Genomic DNA, 23291 nt, shown 5'->3' on the forward strand with positions numbered 1-23291 from the left:
GAGGCTGGCCTGTTTTGTAGGGGGCTTGGAGGAGCGGGGCAGGGACAGAGGGACGTTCATCCTTCCCCCATCGGGAGTACTACACATTCTCGGGGTAAGGTCGGGGCAGCGCCGGGTTGTTATCGGCAGTGGGATTAAGCTGTTTGCAAGAGGTAGGACACTTTTATTTCGGGAAAGGGTCGATTTACAGCTGGGGGTGGGACTGCTTTCACCCCTCAGTCCAGCTTTGCTTTACCCTGTAGTGGTCAGACTCCAGGGATGGATGGAATTTGCAGATGTACCCCGAGGTTTTTCTCTGAATAAGGGGAAAAAAACCCCGTCGCAAACAAAGGGGGAGAAATAAACGAAATAAAGGGCTGGGGGTACCCCTGGCTTGAACCAAACTCACCGAACCCTGCCCAGGGGTGCGGAGCATGGGATTGATCCCCCCTGGGGGCTGTTTTTCTCGCAGCGGGGATTAGCCCCGCAGTCCACACCTGTGATCGAAAACGCCTCGAGTTACAGCGATTTAAAAGCTACAACAACTAATTGTCCGCCCGCTGCCGCTGCACGGCGAGGATGAGGATGGGGGGACCCACCGCCAGCGTTCCCGTAGCACAGGCACAGCTGAGATCCCCGTGGGGCTCCTATTATTGCCCTCAAATCACGCCGAGCGCCGGGAGGGGCTGAGGTGTTCCCCCATTTCCCCCGCCCGGTCCGGTAGCAACGGGCAGCTCCGCAATGCGGTACCGGGGGTGGGAGGGGGATGTTGGCACGAGCCGGGAAAGGGGCTGCGGGCAGGAGGGTGGGATATCCCTGCCTGCCCGGAGGAAAACGCATTTCGGGCTGTTTCCCGGGCAGCCTCCGAAAGCAAAGAACGGGGGAGCTGTGGGGTCTATTCCGTCTGGGGTCAGGGACATGTGGCGCCGTGGCTGTGTGAGTGGCGGGGACACACACACACACACACACACACATCATAGTGGGGCGCCTACCCCCCGGATTAGCCGCATTTCCCTCCATGCGGTGCCCATTCCTGGGGTTATCCATGTCCTATCTCCATTCTCAACCTTATCTCCATCCATATCCCCATCATCTGCATCCTCACCCCATCCCAGTCCTCATCATTTTCATCCTCATCACCACTACCCCCATCCCGGTTCAGGTGACCCCTGATTACCGCCCCGCCGCGGGCACCGTCAGCCCGATCCGACTCCCGCGGCCGCCCCCCCCACCCTCCCGCTTCCAGCCCGGGGCCACCGTGGTGGCGCAGCGCCCTCGCCCGACGGCGCGCCCGGCCCGGAACCGCCGCATGCACCCGGCCCGGAGCCACCGCATCCACCTGCCGGCATACGGGATGTGCCCGGCCCGGAGCCACCGCATCCACCTGCCGGCATACGGGATGTGCCCGGCCCGGAGCCACGGCATCCCCCACCCGCCCGGGATGAGGAGAGCCAGTCCGGCTGGGGTGAGGGGCTTCCCTTCAGGTGTGCCAGCTGTTTCTTCTTCTGCCCTGAGGTATCTGTTCCAGCTCTGTTTTCTCCTCAGGGACCAGCGTGGGAGGAGATCCAGCCCACCTCCCTGCCCTGTGCAGGGCTGAGAGTATCGGATCCTGGGAGTAAGTGGAGAGCTGAGGAACCCTGGCAGATTAACACACTCCTCTGCACATCTGTGGTTTGCATTTGTTCTGCACGCAGTGTTTAGAGGGTTTTTTTCTCTCTGTGTTCCTCACTGAGGAAGCAAAGGGACGCAGCCAAGCTGGCTGCCATGCCATGCCATGCCACGCCACAGCAGCACAGCAGCTGGCTCTCCTCTCCTGCTGGCAGCTGCTTGTGTCTGAATACAGGATGCTCACAGACTAACCTGTCACGGTCTTTGTGTTTTACAGGGGCCAAATGTTCTCTGGTTCAGGACACATGATGATGGAAACTGTTTTATGAAGCTTTAACTTTTCAGAGATCTTAAACCTAATTCAGCAACTTCCTTTCCCTGCCCTCCCCCCCCCCCCTTGTGAACAGAAATAGCTCCTGCTTTGACTATATTTGGGGCTGTTAAGAAGATTTGTGCCCTTTTTGTGACAATGGGGGAAAAGTCAGGGCTTCGTGCTCCTGTGCCTCAGGGTGCAGACCAGGGAAGCGCGAGTAGAGAGTGCCCTCAGTCCCTGTAAGGGCACCTCAAATCCCTGAGTCCTTCCTAGACAAGGCCCCCAACAAGCTCCGCTTCCAGGGAGTGGAGATACCCCTGGCTGAGGAACTCAGGCATTTATGCCTCGCCCGCGATGCCTGGCAGCCGGCTGTGCGGCTCCCAGGGACGACAGAGCATCTCAGCGTCTGGCTCGCTGCAGTTTTCATCTGTGGTGGAGCCAGTGATTACCCAGAGAGCCCCAATGAGCTTTGTCTCGCTGTCAGCTCTGCTCAAGCGCTTCCCCTCTGTGTTCCTGCCGGGTGCCGACGGGTGCTCCCGGCTGACGTGTGACGAGCTTGCGAAACGAGCCCGCTCAGCAAGCCGAGCGATAAGCCGAGGCTTTGTCCTCTAAACTTGTCCGTTGCTGGAGCCAGCGCGGCTGTTGGTGCAACCCTTGTGACTTGGGCTCGGAACATGGGCAGCCCCTCCAGCCTCCCGCAGCAGACATTTTGATGCTGTGCTGGTGCCAGCGGGAGCGTGCGTGGGCGCTGTGGGACATGTACAGCCCTTACAGCAGGGGCTGCAGTGGAGTGAGGAAAATAACCCCCAAAATAGCAGCAGGTTTAACTCGGACAAAGCAGAAATCTTCTGAAAAGCCAGCACGATGGCAAAGTCTGATCTCTGTTCCAAATGGTTTTTGTCTGCAGCTTCATAGCTTCTGGTCATGTGCTGCAGCAATCCTCTAAACCTTCTCACTCTGAAAACCAGACAAACAAAGGCCCTCTCTGCACTAGCAGGGAACAGATTTATTTTTCTCTCTGTCTTTACGTTCCTCAAATACAATAGGGACCTCTGTTTGGGCTTGTTCCCTTGAGACATAAGGGTAATACCAAATCTCTGTTATCCTCATGCACCCACACAGCCGTGCCACCCAAACTGAACTGTCGGTGGGAGCTGGGGCGAGATGAGGGCTGAGCTCACTCCTCCCCACATGCTGCTGCTGGTGCTGGAGCTCACAGGGGGCAGGTATGGCTCTGCCTTCTTCCCACACACATGGGGCCAGAGACTTTGGCTGCAGTGGCAACTGGATATCTTGGCCTTGTGAATTTTGAATGCTTCATATCACATATTCCAGAGTCTTTCAGAAAATGCTGGATGGTGACACCAATGTTCTCTACCATCTGATTTTATGTATCTTTGAAGCTTGTAGGTAAGGAGATGGAGTCTTTGCCAGTGACTCCACCAACATGTTCAATCATCAGACTCTTATTTGGGCCCCCACACAGGGATGTGGTGACCGCTGGTGCTGCGTACCTACAGAGGGGCAAGAAGAGAACCAGGGAGTAAATGGGGGAGGGCATGAATGGAGGGCAGCAGATTCTGGCTCCAAGAGGGGTCCTCTGGCCTCATTTCTGATGTGCCCATGGAGCTCAGTCCTTGACAGCTGCTCAGGTGGTTGTTCCTGTGTACATGTGGCCCAGGATGGGGAGCATGGAGCCAGAGGGGGGTCACACAAGAAGCAGAAGGAGCATTGTAGGACTGTTGCACTTCACAACCCAAGCACGTAAGGCCCTGGATGGCCTGCCCCGGACGCAGTGCTGCTGGAGGACAAGGCTCCACCTCACCCCACTCCTTCCCGGCTGGCAAGCTCCATGGATTGGTGGTGTGTTGGCAACAGGTCATATCCACATCCAGGAGGTCTTGCAGGCATTTGGGAGGTGATACATGCCTCATTACCTCTGCTAGGACCTGGCATGTGACCTGGCACAGCCTCCAGCAAACAGAGCACTTTGTTCTGACCCTTTGCACTTCCCTGCCAGCGAGCTACCCTCTAATCCCCCCAAGGAGGGATTTTCCTCTCCCCCCCCAGCTCCCTGTGCCTCAATCCCCTTTGAGAGAGGTCCAGGGTAATCATTTACTGCCTGCCACAAGCCACTCCTTCAGACTTTTTCTTCGACCTTCAGGCTGAATTGCCAAAATAAAAACAACGGGAAGAAGAGCAGTACATGCTGCTTCCCACAGTGGGAGTGTGGCAGTGCCTGTCTGCCCTGCCGCTGGATCCCAGGAGCCCTGTTCCCCACACCTCGCTCTCTGCAGGTAATGCCCATTTGCTTTCTCTGGGATGACTGAGACTTTTCCTTCCTCTGATGAGTTCCTGAACTCTTTCGGGAGAAGCAGAAGTTTTTGTGAAGGACTTCGCCCTTGCTGCCAGGAAACCTGGCTGGCTTGTGGGAGAGCTGCTGCTTGGGGCCAGCAGCTGGAAGTGGTGGAGGGTTGATTTCCAGCAGTGGGGTGGTTTCCCAGCTGTGGAGAAATCCAGAGAGAAGACAAGCAGCCCCCTTGCTCCTCCTGCAATATTGTACTAGGTGAAAAGATTTCTAGCATTAACTGTGCCTCCCCCAGGAAACTTCTATCTCAAGGAGCTTCCATCACCCTGCTTGTCCATGCAGCCCCACATCAGCTCACCTGGGTGAGGTCCATGGGGAGCACCCATGAGTGTTTTCGACCAAGGTGATTTCAAGAGCTGGCAGATCAGCAGAGGTAGCTGGTGACTGACTGTGTGTCCCCATGTCCCTGAGCCACCTGCACAGGGAAAGGAGCTTTGGGCCTGCACAGGCATTTGCAGCACTAGAAGGGTGAGGTTTGCTCCAGATATTTCAGGTTGTGTTGGCTGTGGTGTCCCAGGCTGTGTGAGTCTCTGGGGCTGGGCCTGGTGAAGCTCAGGGGTGCTGTGTCCAGCAGCCTTCTAACAGGGTATTCCCAAACCCCCCGCTGGCAGGAGAGGGAGGGCTGTTCCTGCTGGATGCCAGAGCAGGGGAACAGAGACAGGCTCAGCAGATTTCGGCACAGCTTTGCTGCTCTTGTAGAGGAGCTCATGGGCTTGACTTGAACTGGGCTGTCCACCAGATCCAGTATACATAGCTCTGCTGGAGACAGTCTCCAGCAGTTGCTTCCCAGAATTTGCATGTGGATAAAAAGGGGTGAAAATAGGTACTTATGGCGAGGAGATGGAGGTGGCCACTCTCATGATTGGCAGTGGGATTGGGACAGAGCAGGGGAGAGGGGTGTTCCCAGGAATGCTGCACCCACAAGCTTTTCTAATGAACCCATTGCTGTGTCAGAGGGGCCTGGTTTTGGGCAGTGCAGCTCCCCGAGCTGTCTCCAAGCTGTTAAGCCCTGCTCAGTCAAGCCAGAAAACTGCCTCTCTGCCCTTGGCCCCCCAGGCTGGTCACATTCAGGGCTTGAGATATGAGTGGTGGCCCTGAGTGTGTGCCCTGCATCAGACTGATCTGTGCTGCAGTGGAAAAGAGGTGCTCACCCCAAAAAACAGAATTGAGGGTTTGTGGGTTATTTTTAAGAAAGGCTCTAAAGCACAAGCTGTAATGTGTCCTGAAGTGCTGCTGGGGAGGAGAGGAGAGGGCAACAAGCAGGAGTTGCACCTTCCCCAGGGACAAGGCTGGCCAGCAACCTTACAGTCAGGTTGCTTCCAACTGCATATAATTTATTCACTGAGACAGTGCCTACACTTAAAAGGTACTTAGGAACAAAAAAGTCCCAGCCAATTAATTTAATGGCAATAATAAACTCCAGAATTTATTCCTCAGAAGATGTAAAGGCTTTACAAGAGATCAGTAATATTCTGATGTGTTAATATTTGTAGAAGCAGAGGGACAAAATGTTGCAAGAGTTGCTCAAACCCACTTTAGCTGTCTTTTGGAATAAAAACCTGATCCCCAGTAGTCTCCTCTTGGTTCCTTTCTCCAAAACATGGGAAACATCCCAGCACTCTTGTGGGATTTGCTAGCAAAGTCAAAGGCAAAACATGAGGCAGAGCCTGGGTTTTTTGAAGCTGAAAGAAAAATATAGAGAGCAGGAAAAAGAACGAAATAGTTTAAAGACCTGTAGTGGTCACCAATAGTCTATTTAGTCTTTAATGAATCATCCTTAAAATGAAGAAATAGGCTCTGAGCTTTTAAAGAACATCCTATCTCTGTTCTATCCTATCCCATCCCATACTATCCTATGCTAGCCCTTACCCAGCAGAGGTAACTGAGTAGCCAAACATTTTAGGTCACCTTTCACTGCAGGTCCATGGAAACTTGCTCTGTGCACTCTAGAGAAATGTTTTAGTTTTACCTGAACCTTCCCTGCAATTCTGATTGCTGTGTGGTTCCTCTTCAGTGATACTTTTATGATTGTGGTTATGGATATTACTAGATAGGGAAATTAGGATTACCTTTCCCTGTAAAATAGCACATAAAATGTTATAAGAGAGAGAGAGGGAGGTATTTCTCTGTAGGTAGAGACAATGGGCTGGGCCTGTTGTCCACTGGACATGTCCTGCCCTAGAGAAGCTGCAAATGTGGCAGGGTGAGTGGCACCAGCCAGGGATGGTCCCAGTGGGAGGACCAAACTCAGCCAGGAAAGGACCATGCAGCCCTTGACCCCTTACAGGGCTTGGAGAAGCATGCCCTGTCAGGAGATGTGCATAGAAGGGGTTAAATTGCCTGAAAGCTGCTCCTCACCTCTGAACTCAGGTCCATCAGAGGTTTTCCTGGCCCTACATGTTCTCTGAGGGCAGGGAAAGAACAGCCTGGCACAGAAGACCAACAACACTCACAAAACCCAGCTCTTACATCAACAGATCTCCAGTTTTATTAGAATTGTTTAATTTTGTTTAGGAGTATGCACATTCTGGGCAGGGGAATGGGCCAAAGCCAGTCTTGTTGTAAGGGGGCATGGTCATGCCAGTAGCACCTGCAGGGACACGTGCCCGTGTGATGTGTGTGACCTGCAAACACTCTCCCATCCAGCAGCTCCTTCAGCATGACACTGACATGGGCAAGGGGCAGTGTTGGGTGAGGGGTGAGAGCTGCTGCAGGATGTGGCTGGCTGTGGGCACACAAGGCAGGAAAAGGGGGAAAGTTTCATCTCTTACACAGGGGGAGGTCTGCTCAGGTGGGCTGGAATCTGTTCACATCTACCTGTCCCCCTCCTGTCCGCCATCATGGGGACAACTGTTTGCCCAGGACACCACTACAGGGAAGGTCACAGGGCTCTGCAGGGCAAAGCCCTTTGCAGCTTCTCCAGGAATCTGGTGGCATCCGATGTTGAATTCCCAGGTGGGGACCTGCACTACACTGGGGATTTCCTGGTTGGCCCCGTGTCCCTGTACTTCCAGAGAATGTCTTCTCCTGTGACAGGGAACCACCAGTGTCAGGGCAGTCACGCTGGGTACAGGGAGAATTAATTTGGTCTTAACTCCTCATCAAAACCCAAAATCCTTTCCTAAGAGCAGAAATGTGTGAATTTAACAGTTTTAGTGTAAATTTCTTCTGTTGTAAAGAAGCCAAACGGCCAACCAGTACCATCTAGCTCTCTTCCACTGCTCTCCATCTGCCAGTCCCAAAGCAATTTGCCACTGAAGCAGTGGCAGAGCACCCTTAGTGATCTCCACCAGACTGAGTGGCGGGTGGATGCTGGCCAGACAAGTGTCAGGGAGCTGTCCCAGTGTCCCAGAACTGGTGAGCAGCCAGTGCTGCACCTTAGGGCTTGTTTCTGCTCTTACTCCTGTGCCCTTCACATTTGCAGGAGGAGAAACATCTGTGTGCTCTGCTTCCCAAGGACACCCTGTGCCGGCAGCTGAGCTCCTGCCCCTGTTCCAGCTGGCTTATGTTCGTGGCCTGGATGGAGCCCTCCTCCACTGCTCTGGGCAAGACAAAGGGTAATGCTTCTGGCTGGTACGGTGTCACTAAGCCCTGGGGATGGATAGGGCATGGAGAAGGCTTCCCCATGGAGGTCTCCTACTAGCGTTGGGCTGTGGAGCAGCTGGCAGAGGGCACAGCCCTGTTGTACATCTTCCCGGTGGACTCCACTTGGGCTTACGTCACAGCCCTTTGCTAGGGCTCACCCTGTCCAGCAAAGATTGCGTGAAGCCCAGCTCCCATGGGACATGCAGGGAATCCAGGAGGTGTTTGTGTGCAATGGAGGCAGCTTTGCATCACATGCCTGGCTCTGAGTGACACCCAGCGCGTGCACAGCCCTTGAGGGTCAGTGACCCTCACAAACAGCACAGGTAGGATGGACAAAACCAACCCAACATCACTTTGCCTGCCAGTATCTGTCACCAGATTAGGCATTTTATGCATTTTAGCTATAAAAACTTTTCCTTAGAGGATCCTTCCACTTCCTCTTCTTTGCATAGAAAACGAGTTTTTAATTAAAGATGCTTTTTTCCATGGAAAAGAAAATCAAGTAGATTTTATTGATGACACCAAGATTTTCATGAAAGAAACAAAAGCAGAAGACACTGACTAGAAAATGTAAGTTAACTGATGAAAGTATTCTCAAACTTGACCATTTCACTTCAAGTGGAGGTAAAACTGGAGAAAAGAAAAACATATTAGGAGATACTCTTGAAAGTTGACAATGCTGATAGCTTGAGGGTGTTGGCTAAGCAAAAAAATCAGGCTTCAACCTGAGAGAGAACAATATTTCAAGCAACATGCTGCTTCCCCTCCCTAATTACACATGGCAACAAGCACATAATCTATTCCAGATGATTTCTTCCTAGTAGTTGTAGTCTGGCATGAGGGACCTGTCCCATGGTGGCCAGCCCCTCTGCTTCCCTCAGGGAATTCTGCTCACACCCCTGCCTTTACCTCCTTGCACCCACCACTGAACTCGCTCTATAGGCCACTTTTCTACAGGGAGATTTTGCAGGAAACTACAATGGAAGCAAAAAGCAACTGCTTTATTTTTAATGAAGAGAGAGAAGACAGCCCTTCTTCCAGATCTCCTTTTGCTTAGTCTCTGCTGTCTCAAATCACCATGCTTCCCCTCCTCAGGTGTTTATGTTTGCAGTTAATACCATCCTTGCTGCCCTGGCTGCAGCCACACAGGACACTGGAAGGAGCAGCATCTTCTGGGTTTGACCTGAGTCAAATGACAGTTTTGACCTTCCTCCAAACTACAGGACAGTGGACAGATTTCAAGCTTACTAACACGTAAAAAATTATTCAGAATATGTCCTGCCTGCCAGGACATAATTTGCTCCTACTCAGCACCTGCACCTCTCCCTCCCCATCCAAAACTATCCCTCCTACCTAAATTCTTTCTCCTTGAGTACACCTGGCAGGTACCTCTTCATCTTTTGCAGCTGGTCAGCTTTGCCTGCTTGCTTTAAAGGGCTGCTGGGAAGCAGCAGTAGTGGTATGGCCATATTGAGGATGATTGTGTTCAGGGGCTAAATGGACTGCTGCAGGAAAAAAAGCCTATTCCCATTTGGGTTTTAAGAAAGAGCCTTGGGCTTCTGGTCTGCCAGGGCAATCTGGGCGGGCTGATACAAAGATGGGAAGTGTGGGAAATGAGGGGTCTCAGCACTCACTGGTCGTGAACTGCTTTGCATGCTTCAGGACTCAGCCTCCACTGGTAGATGTGCTCCCAGGTATGTTTGATGCTTTGCTTTTTATTTTCACGGGATTATTTTTTGCAAAGTGCTGCAAGCTTTAGCCACCTGCTGTTTTCTTTAAGTTTTGCATGTAGTTTTCCTCTAAAATCCGGAGAGTTGTTTGTCAGTGGGCTCCAGCTTGCCCAGAGCCAGGGCTGCTTGGCTGGGTTCCTGCACTGGTTTGCAGTGTCCCTGGGGTGTAGGGAAGAGGATCTGTAAGAGAAAATTGGCAACCCAGGAGCTTTGCAGAGGATGGCTAAGAGAGCTTCCTTGAGTGCAGAAAAGTGCTTTCAGGTCTTTCCTAACCTGCTCCTGGACTTGCTGTGTACAACTATAGTGTCTCAATGGGAATGAAAGTGGAGTAAAATGGTGGCTTGCAGCTCTCTCTTAGATCTGTGGCAGGGGAAAACTTGAGCCTTTTTTTCTCCCCAGTAAAAGCATGTGTTTGCAGGAATAGCCCTTCTGTGCTCTTTCTCTGAGACGAAACTGGGGTATCTCCCCCCTTTAGCTGCAAGCAGCCCCTGTGCTGGGTGGAAGCTGTGGCCTGCCTTAGGTGACTCTCCAAACTCTGCTTCCTCCAAAACATCACCTGCTGTCCCAGTGACAGCTTGCCACACCTCCTTGCCTCTCCATGCTGGCAGCCAGCCCTTCCCAGAGCGAGAGGGGATGAGGGACTTGCTTGGAGGGGTTTGCAATCTGGGTTAGGTAGGGAAGGCTGCCGAGAGCAGTGCCATCTGGGAGGAGGGTGGGAGGCAGCTCACAGATGACGAATCTGTGAGGTTGCCTCTCTGTACAAGGTACGCGTTGCATTAGTAATGTGTTTGTAGCAAATAATGCTGGGCTAGCATGGGAATGTGGGTCACCACTGCCAGAACTGTGCAAGGGAGAGGGAGCTGCTCGTGCTGTGCTGGGAAGAAAACGTATGTTGCTGAGGGATGTGTGGTGGGGGGAGACATAGCTGCAGTAACTGCTTCAACTTGTAAGTAGCAGCTCTGTGTTGTGTGAGTGGGTTCCTGCTGCCTGGAAGATTGCTCTGGCCAGGAGTTGGGGGTCTTTGAGGAGGGGAGAGTGGGGTGCAGGACTTTGTGTTCCTGGTGTGGCATAGTCACATCATATTGGGGAAACTCCTGGACTTGCTTGCTGATGCTCTCTGTGGCCCTGGCTATGCCTGGAGCATTCCTGCTGCACCAGCAGGCACAAGGAGGGATGCAGCCGAGCATGTATAACCAAAGATTCCAGTGTATTTTCGTGACCTATTTCTGGTTCTGTTGTTCAGTGTGTGTGCGCTCAGGAAATCTTTGTGCTTTAAAGGGAGTAGGGTTTATTAGTGATCAGGAAAAGCCTACTTGACTGCTTCAGAGATTTAGACCACAAACTAACCTGGCTTTGAAGGTGAATCTGGGTTGGGAAAGGTGGCTCTGAACTCTCTGAATAGAGGGTGATATGGGATGGGGATATACACAGACTAAAAAACGTGCATGGTACTTAAGTGCACAGGCTCTAGTCTCAGAGTAAGTCCATTTAATGAACACGCTTTGTTGGAAAATGCTGCCCTTGGTCAGCAGGGACTTGTTGAGTGGCTTTACTTCCAGCAAAGAAGCAGTGGAGCAGAACGGGGCTGATGGAAGGAAGCATGCACAGGCTGCCAGGCTGGAAGAGGTTCTTGCCTACTTGCAGGCTGTGGAGATCTTGATAGAATTGGCTTGTCCAAGCCCCTTGGAGCAAGTCAGAAACTTGTACTGGTAATAAGTACCTCCAAGGCAGATGGATTTTTTTTCCGTGGCTTGGCTGTGTGGTCTCCAAGATACCCAAGCTGCGACATCTCCATCTGTGTCTGAGTCAGTATTTTCCCTGGAGTCTAGGGTAGGAACAGTGGCAGCAAGCTGACCTTGGATCCAAACCCAAGTTTGTGGGGGCTCAGATTAGGAGGAAACGGGCTGTATCATCTGATGAATGGCAGCGATGCGTGGAGGGGGAGTGAGGTTATAGGTTGGGTTGCTCTGGTAAGAGCCTCCTGAGCAGGCGATGGGAGTCTTCACTCCTCTACCTATTGCTGCCAGTGCAGCTTGAGGCTTGTCCACACACACCTGTGTACCCCGGCCATTCTCTGTGCCAACCTTCTCCCTGGCCCTGAGCCTTGAGTGAGTGTTGCCTGCTCCAAACACAGCAGTGCTGATGTCCCTCTGCTGTGGCCATGATATCTGACCAGGCTGGCTCACAGACTGTGGGACAGATGCACCCTGAGGCAGGTGTTTGACGACCTTCAACAGACCTCGGTAAGTCGGAGGAGAGTCAGACTGTCAGGGAAAGAAGGACTATGCCCAGTGGGAGGAAATGGGCCTTGATCTGTCTGGGTGCTGCCTGCATCTTGTCCCTGCTTGTGGATGCCAGCTGAGACAGGTTCTTGTATCTGCTGCAGGACAAAGTACAGACAAGGTCAGGGGCTCAGACCAGCCTGGTGTTGTAAACTCTCTCACTGCATGATTTGTGGGTTTTGCTTTAAGTTCCTGCTTTTCCTTTCTTATCCATTTGGAAACTCTAAACCCACAGCTTAGTTTTTTGGCTCCTTATCAGAGCTGCACCCAGATCCCAGACCTGCTTTTGGGGTCAGTTCAGTGGCTCTCGGTAGCACACAGGTCCCTCTGCCTAGCAGACCCAAAGATCCATGCAGGAAGGGTTCTGCAATGGGCTTGTGTTTGCCTCAAAACTTGTCCTACAAACTCTTTGCCCAGGGGAAGAGTCTCTGGTGGTTGATGCTGCTGATTCCTCGGTCTGTTGAGGAGCTATTCCAAGATGACAACTTACCTGAGTCTATAACCCCCCTTCTTTTTAGAGGGACAGGGCAGTGTATGTTTCTGTGAATATTTTGAGTCTTCCTTTCCCTCCAGTGACAGAACTAAGCAAAACAAGGAAATCCTCTGTACAGGTTGCACTTCTTGGGCTTCTCTCTGGCTCAGCCTGTGCAGCAGGGAGCAGGCTTGGGACTGCAGCTCTGTGAAGGGAGAGATGATGAAGATAATGAGTGGTGGCAACCACCCAAACGGCTGAGGAGCAGGGATGCTCCGTGGTGGGAATCCCAGCTTCTGGCACTGGCTACGTGTCCTTGGGCAGGTCACTCACTGTGATGTGTGTGTGCTGGCTTACCTCCTGCAGGGCTCTGAAAGGTTTCATTCATGTCCCTAATTACTTGCAGAGTCCTGAATGAAAGGGACAGTGGATGTGCCAAGTATGTGACATATCCCAGTACAGCATCGTCCTTGTGGGAGCTCTCCTTGTTCCCCCCGCCCCAGGGACCCAGGAGTGGCTCAGGAGGGCTTGGCAGTGGTGCTCTAGCCTGAGTCCCCTGTGCTGTGGGAGGCGGTGTCCATTTTGTGGCACTTATCCCTGTCCTGTGAGCTATTGAGGGCTCCTGGTGGGGCTGGGAGGGAAGATGTCCTGGTTCCTATAATTTCCTGGTTATTTTGGTATGTGAGTGGAAGGGGGAGGAGGGCGGCTGTGGAGAGAAGAGCAAGGTCAGTGAAGAACAAATGTGCCTCTGTGCACTTGTGATCACACTGCCAGCTAATCGGCTTCGGTGCTCCAACTTTCCTCACAGAACTCATCAAGCACGGTCGGGAGAGGATAGGGCAAACCATCAAGGCCTCCGGCTCCAGGCTCTGCTCGTAGTGAGTATAAAATGCTCTCAGTGGGATGAGAGCCCTTTAACAGCTCAACCCGATAACCCCTGCGCTGGCTGAGTGGTGAATGGAGCTGGCTGGCACCGGGCAGATATGGGCAGTGCTCAGGGACAGCCGCCAGCATCCACTGCTGCCTGGCATCTCCTGCCATGGGTAGCCTGGCTGCGCAGGAGGGGGGCTTGGGGATGATTGGCGGTCTGTGCCTGCTGGCGTGTAGGGGCACAGAGAGGGAACGCCCACAGGTGAGATGTGGGGAGGCTGGTGGGTTCTTTGGGCCCCCTCTTTGGGAGTGGTAGGACAGAGGGTGGCTGTGGGGATGAGAGCCTTCAGAGTTTCCCTGCGGTGTATGAGGGCTTGGTGGGGTTGAGTGGGAGTCAGTTCTCTGGGGCAGGGGAGAAGGGAACAGAGCTGCTTGTTTTGTTTGTTATCTCCTTAATTCTGGCTTTTGAAAGGAGCATGGGGGAATCCTCTAAACCAAAGGGGGGGAATCCCTAGGGTGGGGGGACCCACCTATCCCCAGTGATGCCTGATCAGGGCAGACCTGAACCACCAAGTGTTTGAGTCCAGGTTTTCCAACCCCAGCAGTAGTTGCACTAGGTAGATAAGTCCTGTGCTCACTGAGCCAGCCCTGGCTGCCATGTTGAGCTCCTCTTCCCTGCAGAGTCAACAGCCCTGAGCTGCCCTGTCTGACCTGGCCTAGGGGGAATGGCCTCTGACAGGTGCCATCCTGATGGCATGTGGTGGTTGGACCCAGCTGGACTCTCCTGGCTGCCCTGTGGGGGGCACTCACTGGGTTGCAGGGCTGGGTGCTGCAACATCACTGTGCAGTGGGGTGGGGGCTGCACCTGCCTCAAGAGGGGTCTGGCCATGGCTAGGAGGGCTGTGACTTCACCTGGCCCTGCTGGGCTGTGCTGGTCCTCACATGTTGGTGTTCTGACCGGTTTCTGCTATTTCAAGTCAAGGGCTAACCGTGGTATTTATATGCTTGTGCATCCATGAACCCTTTTTCCCTAATCTGCTCCCAGTGTTCACTGCCTCCCCTGGAGTGTGTACACTCCCATCCCTTGGGGGGTAGCAGTGCTACCAAGGGAGTAGCTGGGGAACTCAGCTGAGCCCTCCTATGATGGAGAGGTGCACATACCAGGGTCTGTGCTGCTCCCTGGCAAGTTAATGATGTGAAGATGTTTCTCTCTTGGATTTTGTTTTGAACACTAGCTTGCTCTTCTTTTTCCAAGTGCTGAACGAGTTGCTTTTTTAATGGATCGTTCCCGGAGCCCAGACAAAAGCACCCAGGTGAGATCAGGGCTCTGAACCAGCAAATCCTCACTTCTGGGACAAAAGGGGCTGGTGTCTTTAGATGAAAAACAAGCAGGAGAGCCTGTGTTAGCCTGCTGGAAGTCTTACTGCTGCTCTGTCCTTGTGGGTGATGCTGGGTGGAAAAAAAGAAGAGCAGAGAGGACGTATATAGCCTTTTGGAAAAGACATAATGCTCCCAGAGCCTGGGGAGGAGGAAGAGCATGTGTGTCTGTACTCTTTGTCATTGAGAAGAGGAAGGAGTTAGTTCCACAGACCTGGATGTATATATGGCCACCTAAAGTGGCCTTAGTTAAAAGTTTGCCAAAACAAGCACTGTGTCTCTTGCTGATGGGTGTTTATCAATGGCTCAGTGTGAGGGGATGCTGTATTGAGGAAGGGAAAGCACAGCCTGCAGCATGGTCCTTGTGACTAACATTATTGTTGTCTTCTCTAGCCTTCAACACCAACTGACAACATCAACCTTGGACCTTCTGCTAACCCCAAGTAAGCTCCCTGTAAAGCCAGGTAGGGTGCGGAGTGTGAAGAGGTCGGGCAGGGGAATGCAGATGGTCTCTGTTTCTCACGTGTGTGGTGCCTGCAAAAGTCCTAACAACTACATTACTTGGCCTTTAACACCATGTGTGTTACCAGTGCACCAGCTTTCAAGACAAACTATAGCTGGTCCTTGTTATCATAATCATCCTCTCCTGTCCATATCTGCAGCTCCTTGTCCCATCTCTCTTGAGAGACAGTGAGGGAAGATCTTCTTTGTAACTGCTGGCTCCCTGACTATTTTCCTCTAGAAAAAGTGTCCCCTCTAAAGGTGTCACTTGTTCTTGACAGGTGTTTTCACCTGCTGCTGTGTTCAGCATGTGGATTGCTGAGGGATTGCTCATGCTGTGCTGGGTCCACTGACATACAGAGTGTGAATCCTGAGGTGGCTGGGAGCAAGGGTCACCCATCCAGTGCCCTTTAATCCCTTTCACAAACACTCATCTTTCCAAGCAGGAACTCTGCTTTGATGGTAGTGTTGCTGTTGCCTGTTTCTCTCCCAGAAACATTAACTTATTTCATTCTTGTCTAACAGTGCCAAGCCAACAGACTTTGACTTTCTGAAGGTTATTGGCAAAGGAAGCTTTGGAAAAGTAAGTGGGTTTTTACAGGTGGGCTGTAGCTTGGAAAGCAAATATCTTGCTAAAGGAGTTTCTAGCTGTGTCCTTTGCATGTCTCCTGAGGTGTTTGGCCTGAGTATGGCTGAGATTCGGTAAGCCCTGAGATAGGGTTTTCATAGTCCATTCTTACTCTGAGCCATCCTGCCATCTCTTTAAGGACTGAAGTGTGAGGTGCTTTATGCTCAGGGTGTTGATGGTAAGGAGCAGTGCTTGATTCAAAATGAGCTTCAGACTTCTTCAGGTAGCAAAAGAACTCCAGACAAACCTGAACCTGGGAGACAGCCTGGATCCCCTTTAAATGGAACTGTCCCCCCAGATGCTCCAAACTGTTTTCTTTTGAGTGTCTAAGTGATGTATGTGGAGGTGTTGCATGCTTTTTTTCCGGCAATGAGAAAGTGATGAGAATTCACAGGTCTGGAACTGTCTTTAAAACTTTGTACCTGACCCTCTGGAGTAGTATAATCATGCACAAGACTATTGAGCTAGTGAGGAAACACTAACCAAAAGGCAGAAGGTGAGGCTGAAACCTGTAACCAGGACCTTGTGTTGCAGGTTCTCCTGGCCAAACGCAAGTGTGATGGGACCTTTTATGCAGTGAAAGTCTTGCATAAGAAAACTATCCTCAAGAAAAAGGAGGTATGTTTGCTTTCCTTGGCTATTTCTGCAAATAGTGGTCAGTGTATGAGCTATCCTGGTAATGCAATTGGGGTACCTGGTGGTTGTCATTCATGTAGGCAATTTGCATGTTAGACAAGGATTTCTCTGTGCTATGGGAACATGAAGAACAGAGATTAAATGGGTCAGATAGCAGGGAGTGATTCCCTTTCTGGGGCTAGAAATGACTCTCTTTGGCTCACAACCTCCACCCATTTTGAAAACAGCAGTGAGCCCCTATGACAGGCTGGGCTGGACCCTTGCCTGAAACCCTAATGCCTTGTCTGCTTCTTGATAGCAAAATCACATCATGGCGGAACGCAATGTGTTGCTGAAAAATGTCAAGCACCCCTTCCTTGTGGGACTCCATTATTCCTTCCAGACCTCAGAGAAGCTTTACTTTGTGCTTGACTATGTAAATGGAGGAGAGGTGAGTGCACTTAGAGGTTTTCTTTTTGGTCCTTCTCAAACATGCTGCTTTATTGCCTAAAACTGTTTCTTGTCAGAAGATAATCATGTTGAGGTATAATGCTGCTTTGACTGCCAGAAAGGAGCAGCCAGGAACACCTGGCATTACCTCATCTGTAAATTGAGTGAAGATCTTGCTGGCTAGGACCTGAGCCAGATGATTCCTAAAGCAAGGATGCTGAGAAAAGTATGTGTTAGGGGTGTTTTAAAATCCTATGGAGAATACAGGAAATACTGATGCTAGTGAGCTTTAGGCAAAACCCACCTGTGGGCCAGCTCTGGATCTATGTCTAGTGCTTGGGTGATGTCAGCATACTTTTATAGAATTTTTCTGTGCTGTAGAAGCTCACTTTCTTCCAGCTGTCTTTCTATACTATCTGAAACTGGCTGGGAGATATGTTAACGTGGATTTATTGCCCAAATAGAGTTTATGTTGGGGATCTTGTGTTCAGATCTAGGCATGTATCACTTCTTATGGCTAGGTTACCAGTAGTACATGAGCTGTACTAAGCTAGGAGTTTAACTAGATCAGCATAAGATGTTTTTCAGAGAATTAATTATTTATTTTTGGGAATGAAGAGTGGAACAAAGGGAGCAATTTATAGGAAGGTGTTTGGGCTGCTTAAAGGGGCTTGGTTTGGGCTCATTTGGTGTTATTTGTGTGCTACTTGCTGCAAAGACTTTTTCGCTTGAGTAGCTGGCTTTCAGCCTTGCTCCAGGTAGCCTTCAGTTATTTAGAAAAATGACCAACCCTCTCATCTGGCTGTAGCTCTTCTTCCACTTGCAAAGGGAGCGCTGTTTCCGTGAACCCCGGGCCCGGTTCTATGCTGCAGAAGTTGCCAGTGCAATTGGGTACTTGCATTCCTTAAACATCATTTACAGGTAAGACATGTGTCCTGCTGGGGAGGGCAGGGCCACCAAGTGTGCCCAGCAAGGTTGTGTCAGTGCTAGGGAAGGAAAGGGCTCACTGGGGCCCTGCAATATATTCAGGACTGAAATAGCTGAAGAATTTCCTACCCCAGACAAGACTGACTAAGTGCTGCTGGCACTTACACTTTCAAGAGGGATCCTGTCTGCACAGGACCTGGTGGGCAATAAATACTCTCAGACTGATAGTGGGAAGGAGAAAGAATGTTTAAGTGTAAAAATATAAAAACCCCTGGCTCAATAAGAGAGAAATCATTGCTCCATAACAATTTATGCACAGAAATGCAGGCTAACACCTGATCCTGTATGTCAGCAGCCTTTCAATGTTTGCATGTGTGTATGTTGATGGGAATCTGCACTTCAAGAAGGGTCTGGACTGGGAGGCTTTGTTAGCTCCTATTCTTAGCTGATGCTGTTTCAGATTCATGTTTTCTAAGTATCTGGCCAAATCTGCTCAAACAGCACCTTTTGTCTTGCAGAGACTTAAAACCTGAGAACATTCTCCTGGATTGCCAGGTATATTCACAGCTTGGGCTACTTTTCGTCTGTCTTTAAAAGCATCAGGACTATAAACAGAGGGCTGTGGTTCTGCAAGCTGGGCTATAACTTACATCATGGCATGGATTTTGTATGTCTGCCCCACTGCACTTCTGTGCAGATCCTGCAAGGGGGATTGAGCCTGCCCTCTGCAAAACTGCATACACTGTGAGGCTGGGCTCATTCCCAAAAGCTGAGACCTGACTTGTGGGCAGGGATCAGGGATGTGAAGAACAGGTCACTGCTGCTACTCTGGTGGTGAGCACTTTTAAACAATCTCTAGGATAAAGCAGCAGCAAAGCACAGAAGTGCTGGATCTCTTCATAGTTATCCAGTTGTAGACAAATAAAACAAACAAACAAAAAAATCCAGACTGTACTTTCTCTATAGGCTCCTGTACTTGTGCTATAGGATGTCCATAGGGGAGGGAGCGGAGAGAGATGAGCAGTGGGGAACTAAAACCCCCGTGAGATGCAATGTGAAGGTAAATACTTGGAAACCCTGTTTCCTCTCTAGGAAGAGTGAGCCAGGCTGAAACTTCTCTCTTCTTTAGGGACACATAGTATTGACAGACTTCGGACTGTGCAAAGAAGGAATGGAGCAAGAGGAGACAACTTCTACTTTTTGTGGCACTCCTGAGGTACAGCATATGCTGGGGCTTTGCTGTGACTTGCTGCTCTGAGTCTTGGGCTTATGTAGCATCTCAAAATATGGACTCTAAATTAGACCGCCTTGGGATCTTTGAGGTTGTTGGCCTGAAACTGGAGTTCAAGTAAGGCCTTCCCTACTCATCGGAGATGGTTTTATCTGTAACAGCTAAACTCTGACATTGCTGTGCTATCAAGGGCAGGGATCCCTGCACTTGGAAATGGCCAGACTTGTGAAACTGCAGCTGTTTCAGGTATCTGTGGAGACAACCTTGACCCTGGGAGCCTGTGAGCAGGCTGTTTACCTGCTCCAATACCCTGGAGCTGCAAAACAGGGAGCCTGCTGCTGCTGACATGCACCTGACCTTGCTGTGCTCTCCTATGTGTACTTGGTATGCATGAGTTGCAAAATGCCCTGTGCAGAGGAGAGGACCAGGCTCCCCTCTGGAATGTGAACATTGCTCAGAAGGGAAGAAATGTCTTTTCTCCAATGTCCCCCAACCAGGTTTTGTGAAAACCTGTTTCCAGTTTGGCTTCTTGGAGGCTTTTTTCCTTCTTAGTGAGCTGAGGATTTTGGTAGCACTTCAGCCTAGGTAATACATCTGTCCTGCTGCTCTTCCTAGATAGCTTGAAGGAGGGTTTGTGAACAGCACACCTTCCAGTTTTCAAGCTCAGCAGAAGTGGGCAGGAAATTGCCTCTTATGCAATAGCACAGCATGAACCAAGCAGGAATGTTTGAGCTTTGTTTTCTAGTTTTCATGTATGTTGGTGTCTTCCTGTTCTAGACAGAACCTGATAGTACATAGAGATAATTCTGTGGGAGGCTGTTTATTCTGCAAACTGCTCAAATTCTTGCCTGTTGCCCCTTGGTGGTGGTTATTGGTAGTTTTGCTGTTTTGGACAGACTTGTTGGGACTGAAAACAGCAGCTTTTTCAAAATCACATGAGCCTCTTAGGGATGTGATGTGTCAGTGTGGGACAGGTTTGCTGGTTGAATTGTGATGGGTGGCAAATCCTTGTACAAGTCCTCTATAGCAAGAAAACCTTCTGTAGCCTGGAAGAACACTGGGGGCTGCACCTGTGTGCTTCCTAATGCATTTGCTCAGCTTGAGCTGCAGCCAGATTTGTGACTTACAAGGGCAAAGCCCTTCTTTATAGCTTGACTCAAATGTTTGCTTCTGACTTCCCAGTACCTGGCTCCTGAGGTGCTAAAGAAGCAGCCCTATGACAGGACAGTAGACTGGTGGTGTCTAGGAGCTGTCCTCTATGAAATGCTGTTCGGACTGGTAAGTTTAGAAATGGTCTCTTTTACTTTACATGGTAGAGAACTTATTTTCAAAAGCTGTGGTGTGAGGTTGGTCTGGTGTTCACATGGTACCTGATAGATGACTAAATCCTGAATTAGATGACCTGGTTTAATCATACCATTGTACTTTTGAGCAGAGACGTGTCAGGTCTCCCTCGTCTACTCACAGCAGGTGTCATTTTTGATCTGCAATGTGTGGTTCCTTATGGTAGCTCATGTTTTACCTGGCTGCTTCTCCTCTCTTTCAAATCAGCCTCCTTTTTACAGCCGGGATGTGTCTCAGATGTATGACAACATTCTGCACAAGCCACTCCACATCCAAGGAACCAAGACGGTAGCAGCTTGTGACATCCTCCAGGGACTCCTCCACAAGGAGCAGAAGAGGAGGCTGGGTGCCAAAACAGACTTTGTAGGTAGCCTCCATTATGATCAGGAGGGAGAATAGATGGGAAAGCTTTCTATTCTGAGCCTTTCTTTTATGATAACACCACTGCCTTGGATAAAGCTTTCCACGCAGTGTGTCCCTCCAGCCTCCTAAAAGGGGCATATGAGGTTGTCTTGGATTTCCAGAGGGAAAGGTGTGATGGCAAGCTAGGCATGCCAATGTGTGATGGGTCATTTCCCTTCAAGGGATTACTGGACCGTGACCCTCATGTATTAAGGATTTGTGGGCATGCGTATGTGGTAGCTCCAAGTCATGCTTCAACTCTTTAATGTTGTGAGACCAGCTGGCAGGTGCTAGAAAAGGAGGGTTGGCAGAAGTCTAACATTTCCCCCTGCTTTCTATGCAGCTTGAGATAAAGAACCATGTATTCTTCAGCCCAATAAACTGGGATGATTTGTACCACAAGAGGATTACCCCTCCATTCAACCCCAATGTGGTAAGTGGGTGTTTCTGTTTTCTTATATATAGGAGTACAAAAGGGACCCTCTGCAGATGCCTTACGCTGACACTGAGGGTTCTGAGGTGTGGACTAGGAACTGTAAATGCAGTGCTGATGGCTCTTCTGGAAGAGCAGCTGTGTTGGACTGTCTGAACACAAGGGGCTGGGTTCTGTTCACTCAAAATGACAGTGTGTCTCTGCTCCTTGGCTTAGGCTGGTCCAGCTGATCTGCGACACTTTGATCCAGAGTTCACCCAAGAAGCAATCTCTGCCTCCATCACCCACACACCTGACCTAGCAGCCAGCAGCTCCAGTGCCTCAGATGCATTTTTAGGATTTTCTTATGCACCAACTGAAGAGGACATCTAAGTTTTACAAAGGCTTTGAGAAGACAGATTTTAAATAAATAGGTTTTATGGGGGTTTTTTGGTTTTGACTGGGTTTTGGGGTTTGTTTGTTTGTTTGTTTGTTTTCTGTTGGTTTTTCGAGAGGATTTTGTCCTTTGCTCATGGCTTAAGGAAATTGGGACTAACACACTAACTGGCTGGGATGGAACAGAGCTCAACTTTTGCTGTTTGGTGGACTTCCCCCAAATATTTTCATGCCAGGACTGTTTCCCTGGCAGAGAAAGTGGGACACTGATTATGGTTTTTCCCCTGAGTGTCTTGTGCTACTTGGCAGAATTGTATTCACCCTGTGGTTGTATTTATGGTCGAGGTATGAGCCATCATTCACATCAACAGCCATGTCCCTGTAACTGGCCACCTTTTTCCCCTTTGTTTTTCTTTTTTGTTTTTGTTGGGGAGCTGTGCCCAGCTCTGTCCAACTGCTTTACCTGCCTACTCAACTGAGAAGGGAATTCGTCACACAGCCATGAATATTGGCTTCCTTCCTTTAAGTAGACTGTGTCACTTAAGCCACTCATCCTGGGCAGAGCTGGGCTGAGGGAAAACTGTTCACCAATTGTTGCTCCAAAGGCAGCTGCAGGTCTGCGAATCCTGAACTGCACTGGGGCCTTTGATGCCAGCTAGTCTCTCCCCAAGGTGAGTGGGTCACCTCTCTGGGTGAATTAGGATGCTGCTGAAGCACTAAGGAGGCTGTTATGGAGGAGCCAACGTGTGGGAGGAATATCTCAGATCAAAGGGGTGGGGAAGAGGCTGAATTGCTTGAAAAAATAACTCTATGGCTGAACCCTGCTTGGGATGGGGGGTGTCTTTCACAGCATGTGCTTGACTTGCCCATGACACACCAACACAACTGTGAGGAGCACGTGGAGTACAGGATAGTGCACAGCAAAGGGTGGCCAGCAGTGCTGCTCCAGGCTCCAGTACTCATCTGAAAACACCCATCACTGATGTAGAACAGTTATTTATTCTGCCTTAATTTAAATGCTGGTGTATTCATTGAATGTCACTTCCCACTTTTTCTTTTTAAAGCTGTTTTATTTTGTTGCTGTGGGGAAAAGAGGGGGATCTTAGAGCTTCCACTGTAACCCAAGGATAAACAAGGGACTTTCTGCAAGTTGTGTGGTGCTCATGCTGTGGGGAAGCTTGAGCTGGAACATTTTTTTTTTTTTTTTTAATTGGACTTTATCTTGTGTATGCTGAAGTCATCGGAAATATGACATGGTTTATATTAAAGTGCAAACACTGATGTGCATCCATATGGCTGTCCTGGAGGTGTGAGGGGGGAGGGAGCAGGGGGGGAGGGTGGTTGGTCTATGCTGTGTGTAAGAGCACTTACCTGCACGCATAAAGTCACTAAAACTGCTGGGTTTAAGTTTAAAGAGGAAGAAATAGGTTAATCGTAGAATCATATGATGGTGTGGGTTGGAAGGAGCCTTCAAGCCCCTCTAGACCAGGTTGCTCTAAGCCCTGTCCAGCCTGGCCTTGAACACTCCCAGGGATGGGGCAGCCACAGCTTCTCTGGGTAACCTGTGCTAGGGCCTCACCACCCTTACAGGGAAGAGCCTGCAGGCGTCAGGACCGGGATTTTGATTTTACTGGTGTCCGAGGCCCAGACAGCTGCGGCGGCTGAAGGGTGGCAGTGGGGTCACGGGCCTGCCCTGGGCGCTGACAGGGCCGGTGCGGAGGGCTCGGGCAGAGGGAGAGCGGACAGGCACCTCCCCACGGCAGCCCACCGCAGTGGTCCCGTCCCACCCCTTTCCCAGGCG

General features: G+C 50.5%; 1 protein-coding gene across 8 annotated transcripts; it reads left to right on the plus strand.

The window, feature by feature from the left end:
• The first annotated feature begins 3932 nt into the window (after positions 1–3932).
• Positions 3933–22781, plus strand: SGK2 (serum/glucocorticoid regulated kinase 2). Of its 8 annotated transcripts, none has more exons than XM_032705119.1 (15): positions 3933–4197; positions 7693–7825; positions 13146–13215; positions 14443–14520; positions 14978–15027; positions 15611–15668; positions 16248–16331; positions 16648–16779; positions 17587–17699; positions 18224–18260; positions 18835–18921; positions 20119–20214; positions 20488–20643; positions 21026–21115; positions 21332–22781. In XM_032705119.1, the coding sequence occupies exons 1-15, from the start codon at positions 4107–4109 to the stop codon at positions 21485–21487; spliced, it is 1431 nt and encodes a 476-aa protein (XP_032561010.1). In that variant the 5' UTR covers positions 3933–4106; the 3' UTR covers positions 21488–22781. The 8 variants fall into 8 exon arrangements, with proteins under 8 accessions (XP_032561010.1, XP_032561011.1, XP_032561013.1 ...); XM_032705122.1 differs by having other exon boundaries at positions 4092–4197; positions 14463–14520; XM_032705120.1 differs by lacking the exon at positions 13146–13215 and having other exon boundaries at positions 3935–4197; positions 14463–14520.
• Positions 22782–23291: the final 510 nt, after the last annotated feature.

The sequence above is a fragment of the Chiroxiphia lanceolata genome, chromosome 17 (assembly GCF_009829145.1).
Source record: "Chiroxiphia lanceolata isolate bChiLan1 chromosome 17, bChiLan1.pri, whole genome shotgun sequence".
Taxonomy (NCBI): Eukaryota; Metazoa; Chordata; class Aves; order Passeriformes; family Pipridae; genus Chiroxiphia; species Chiroxiphia lanceolata.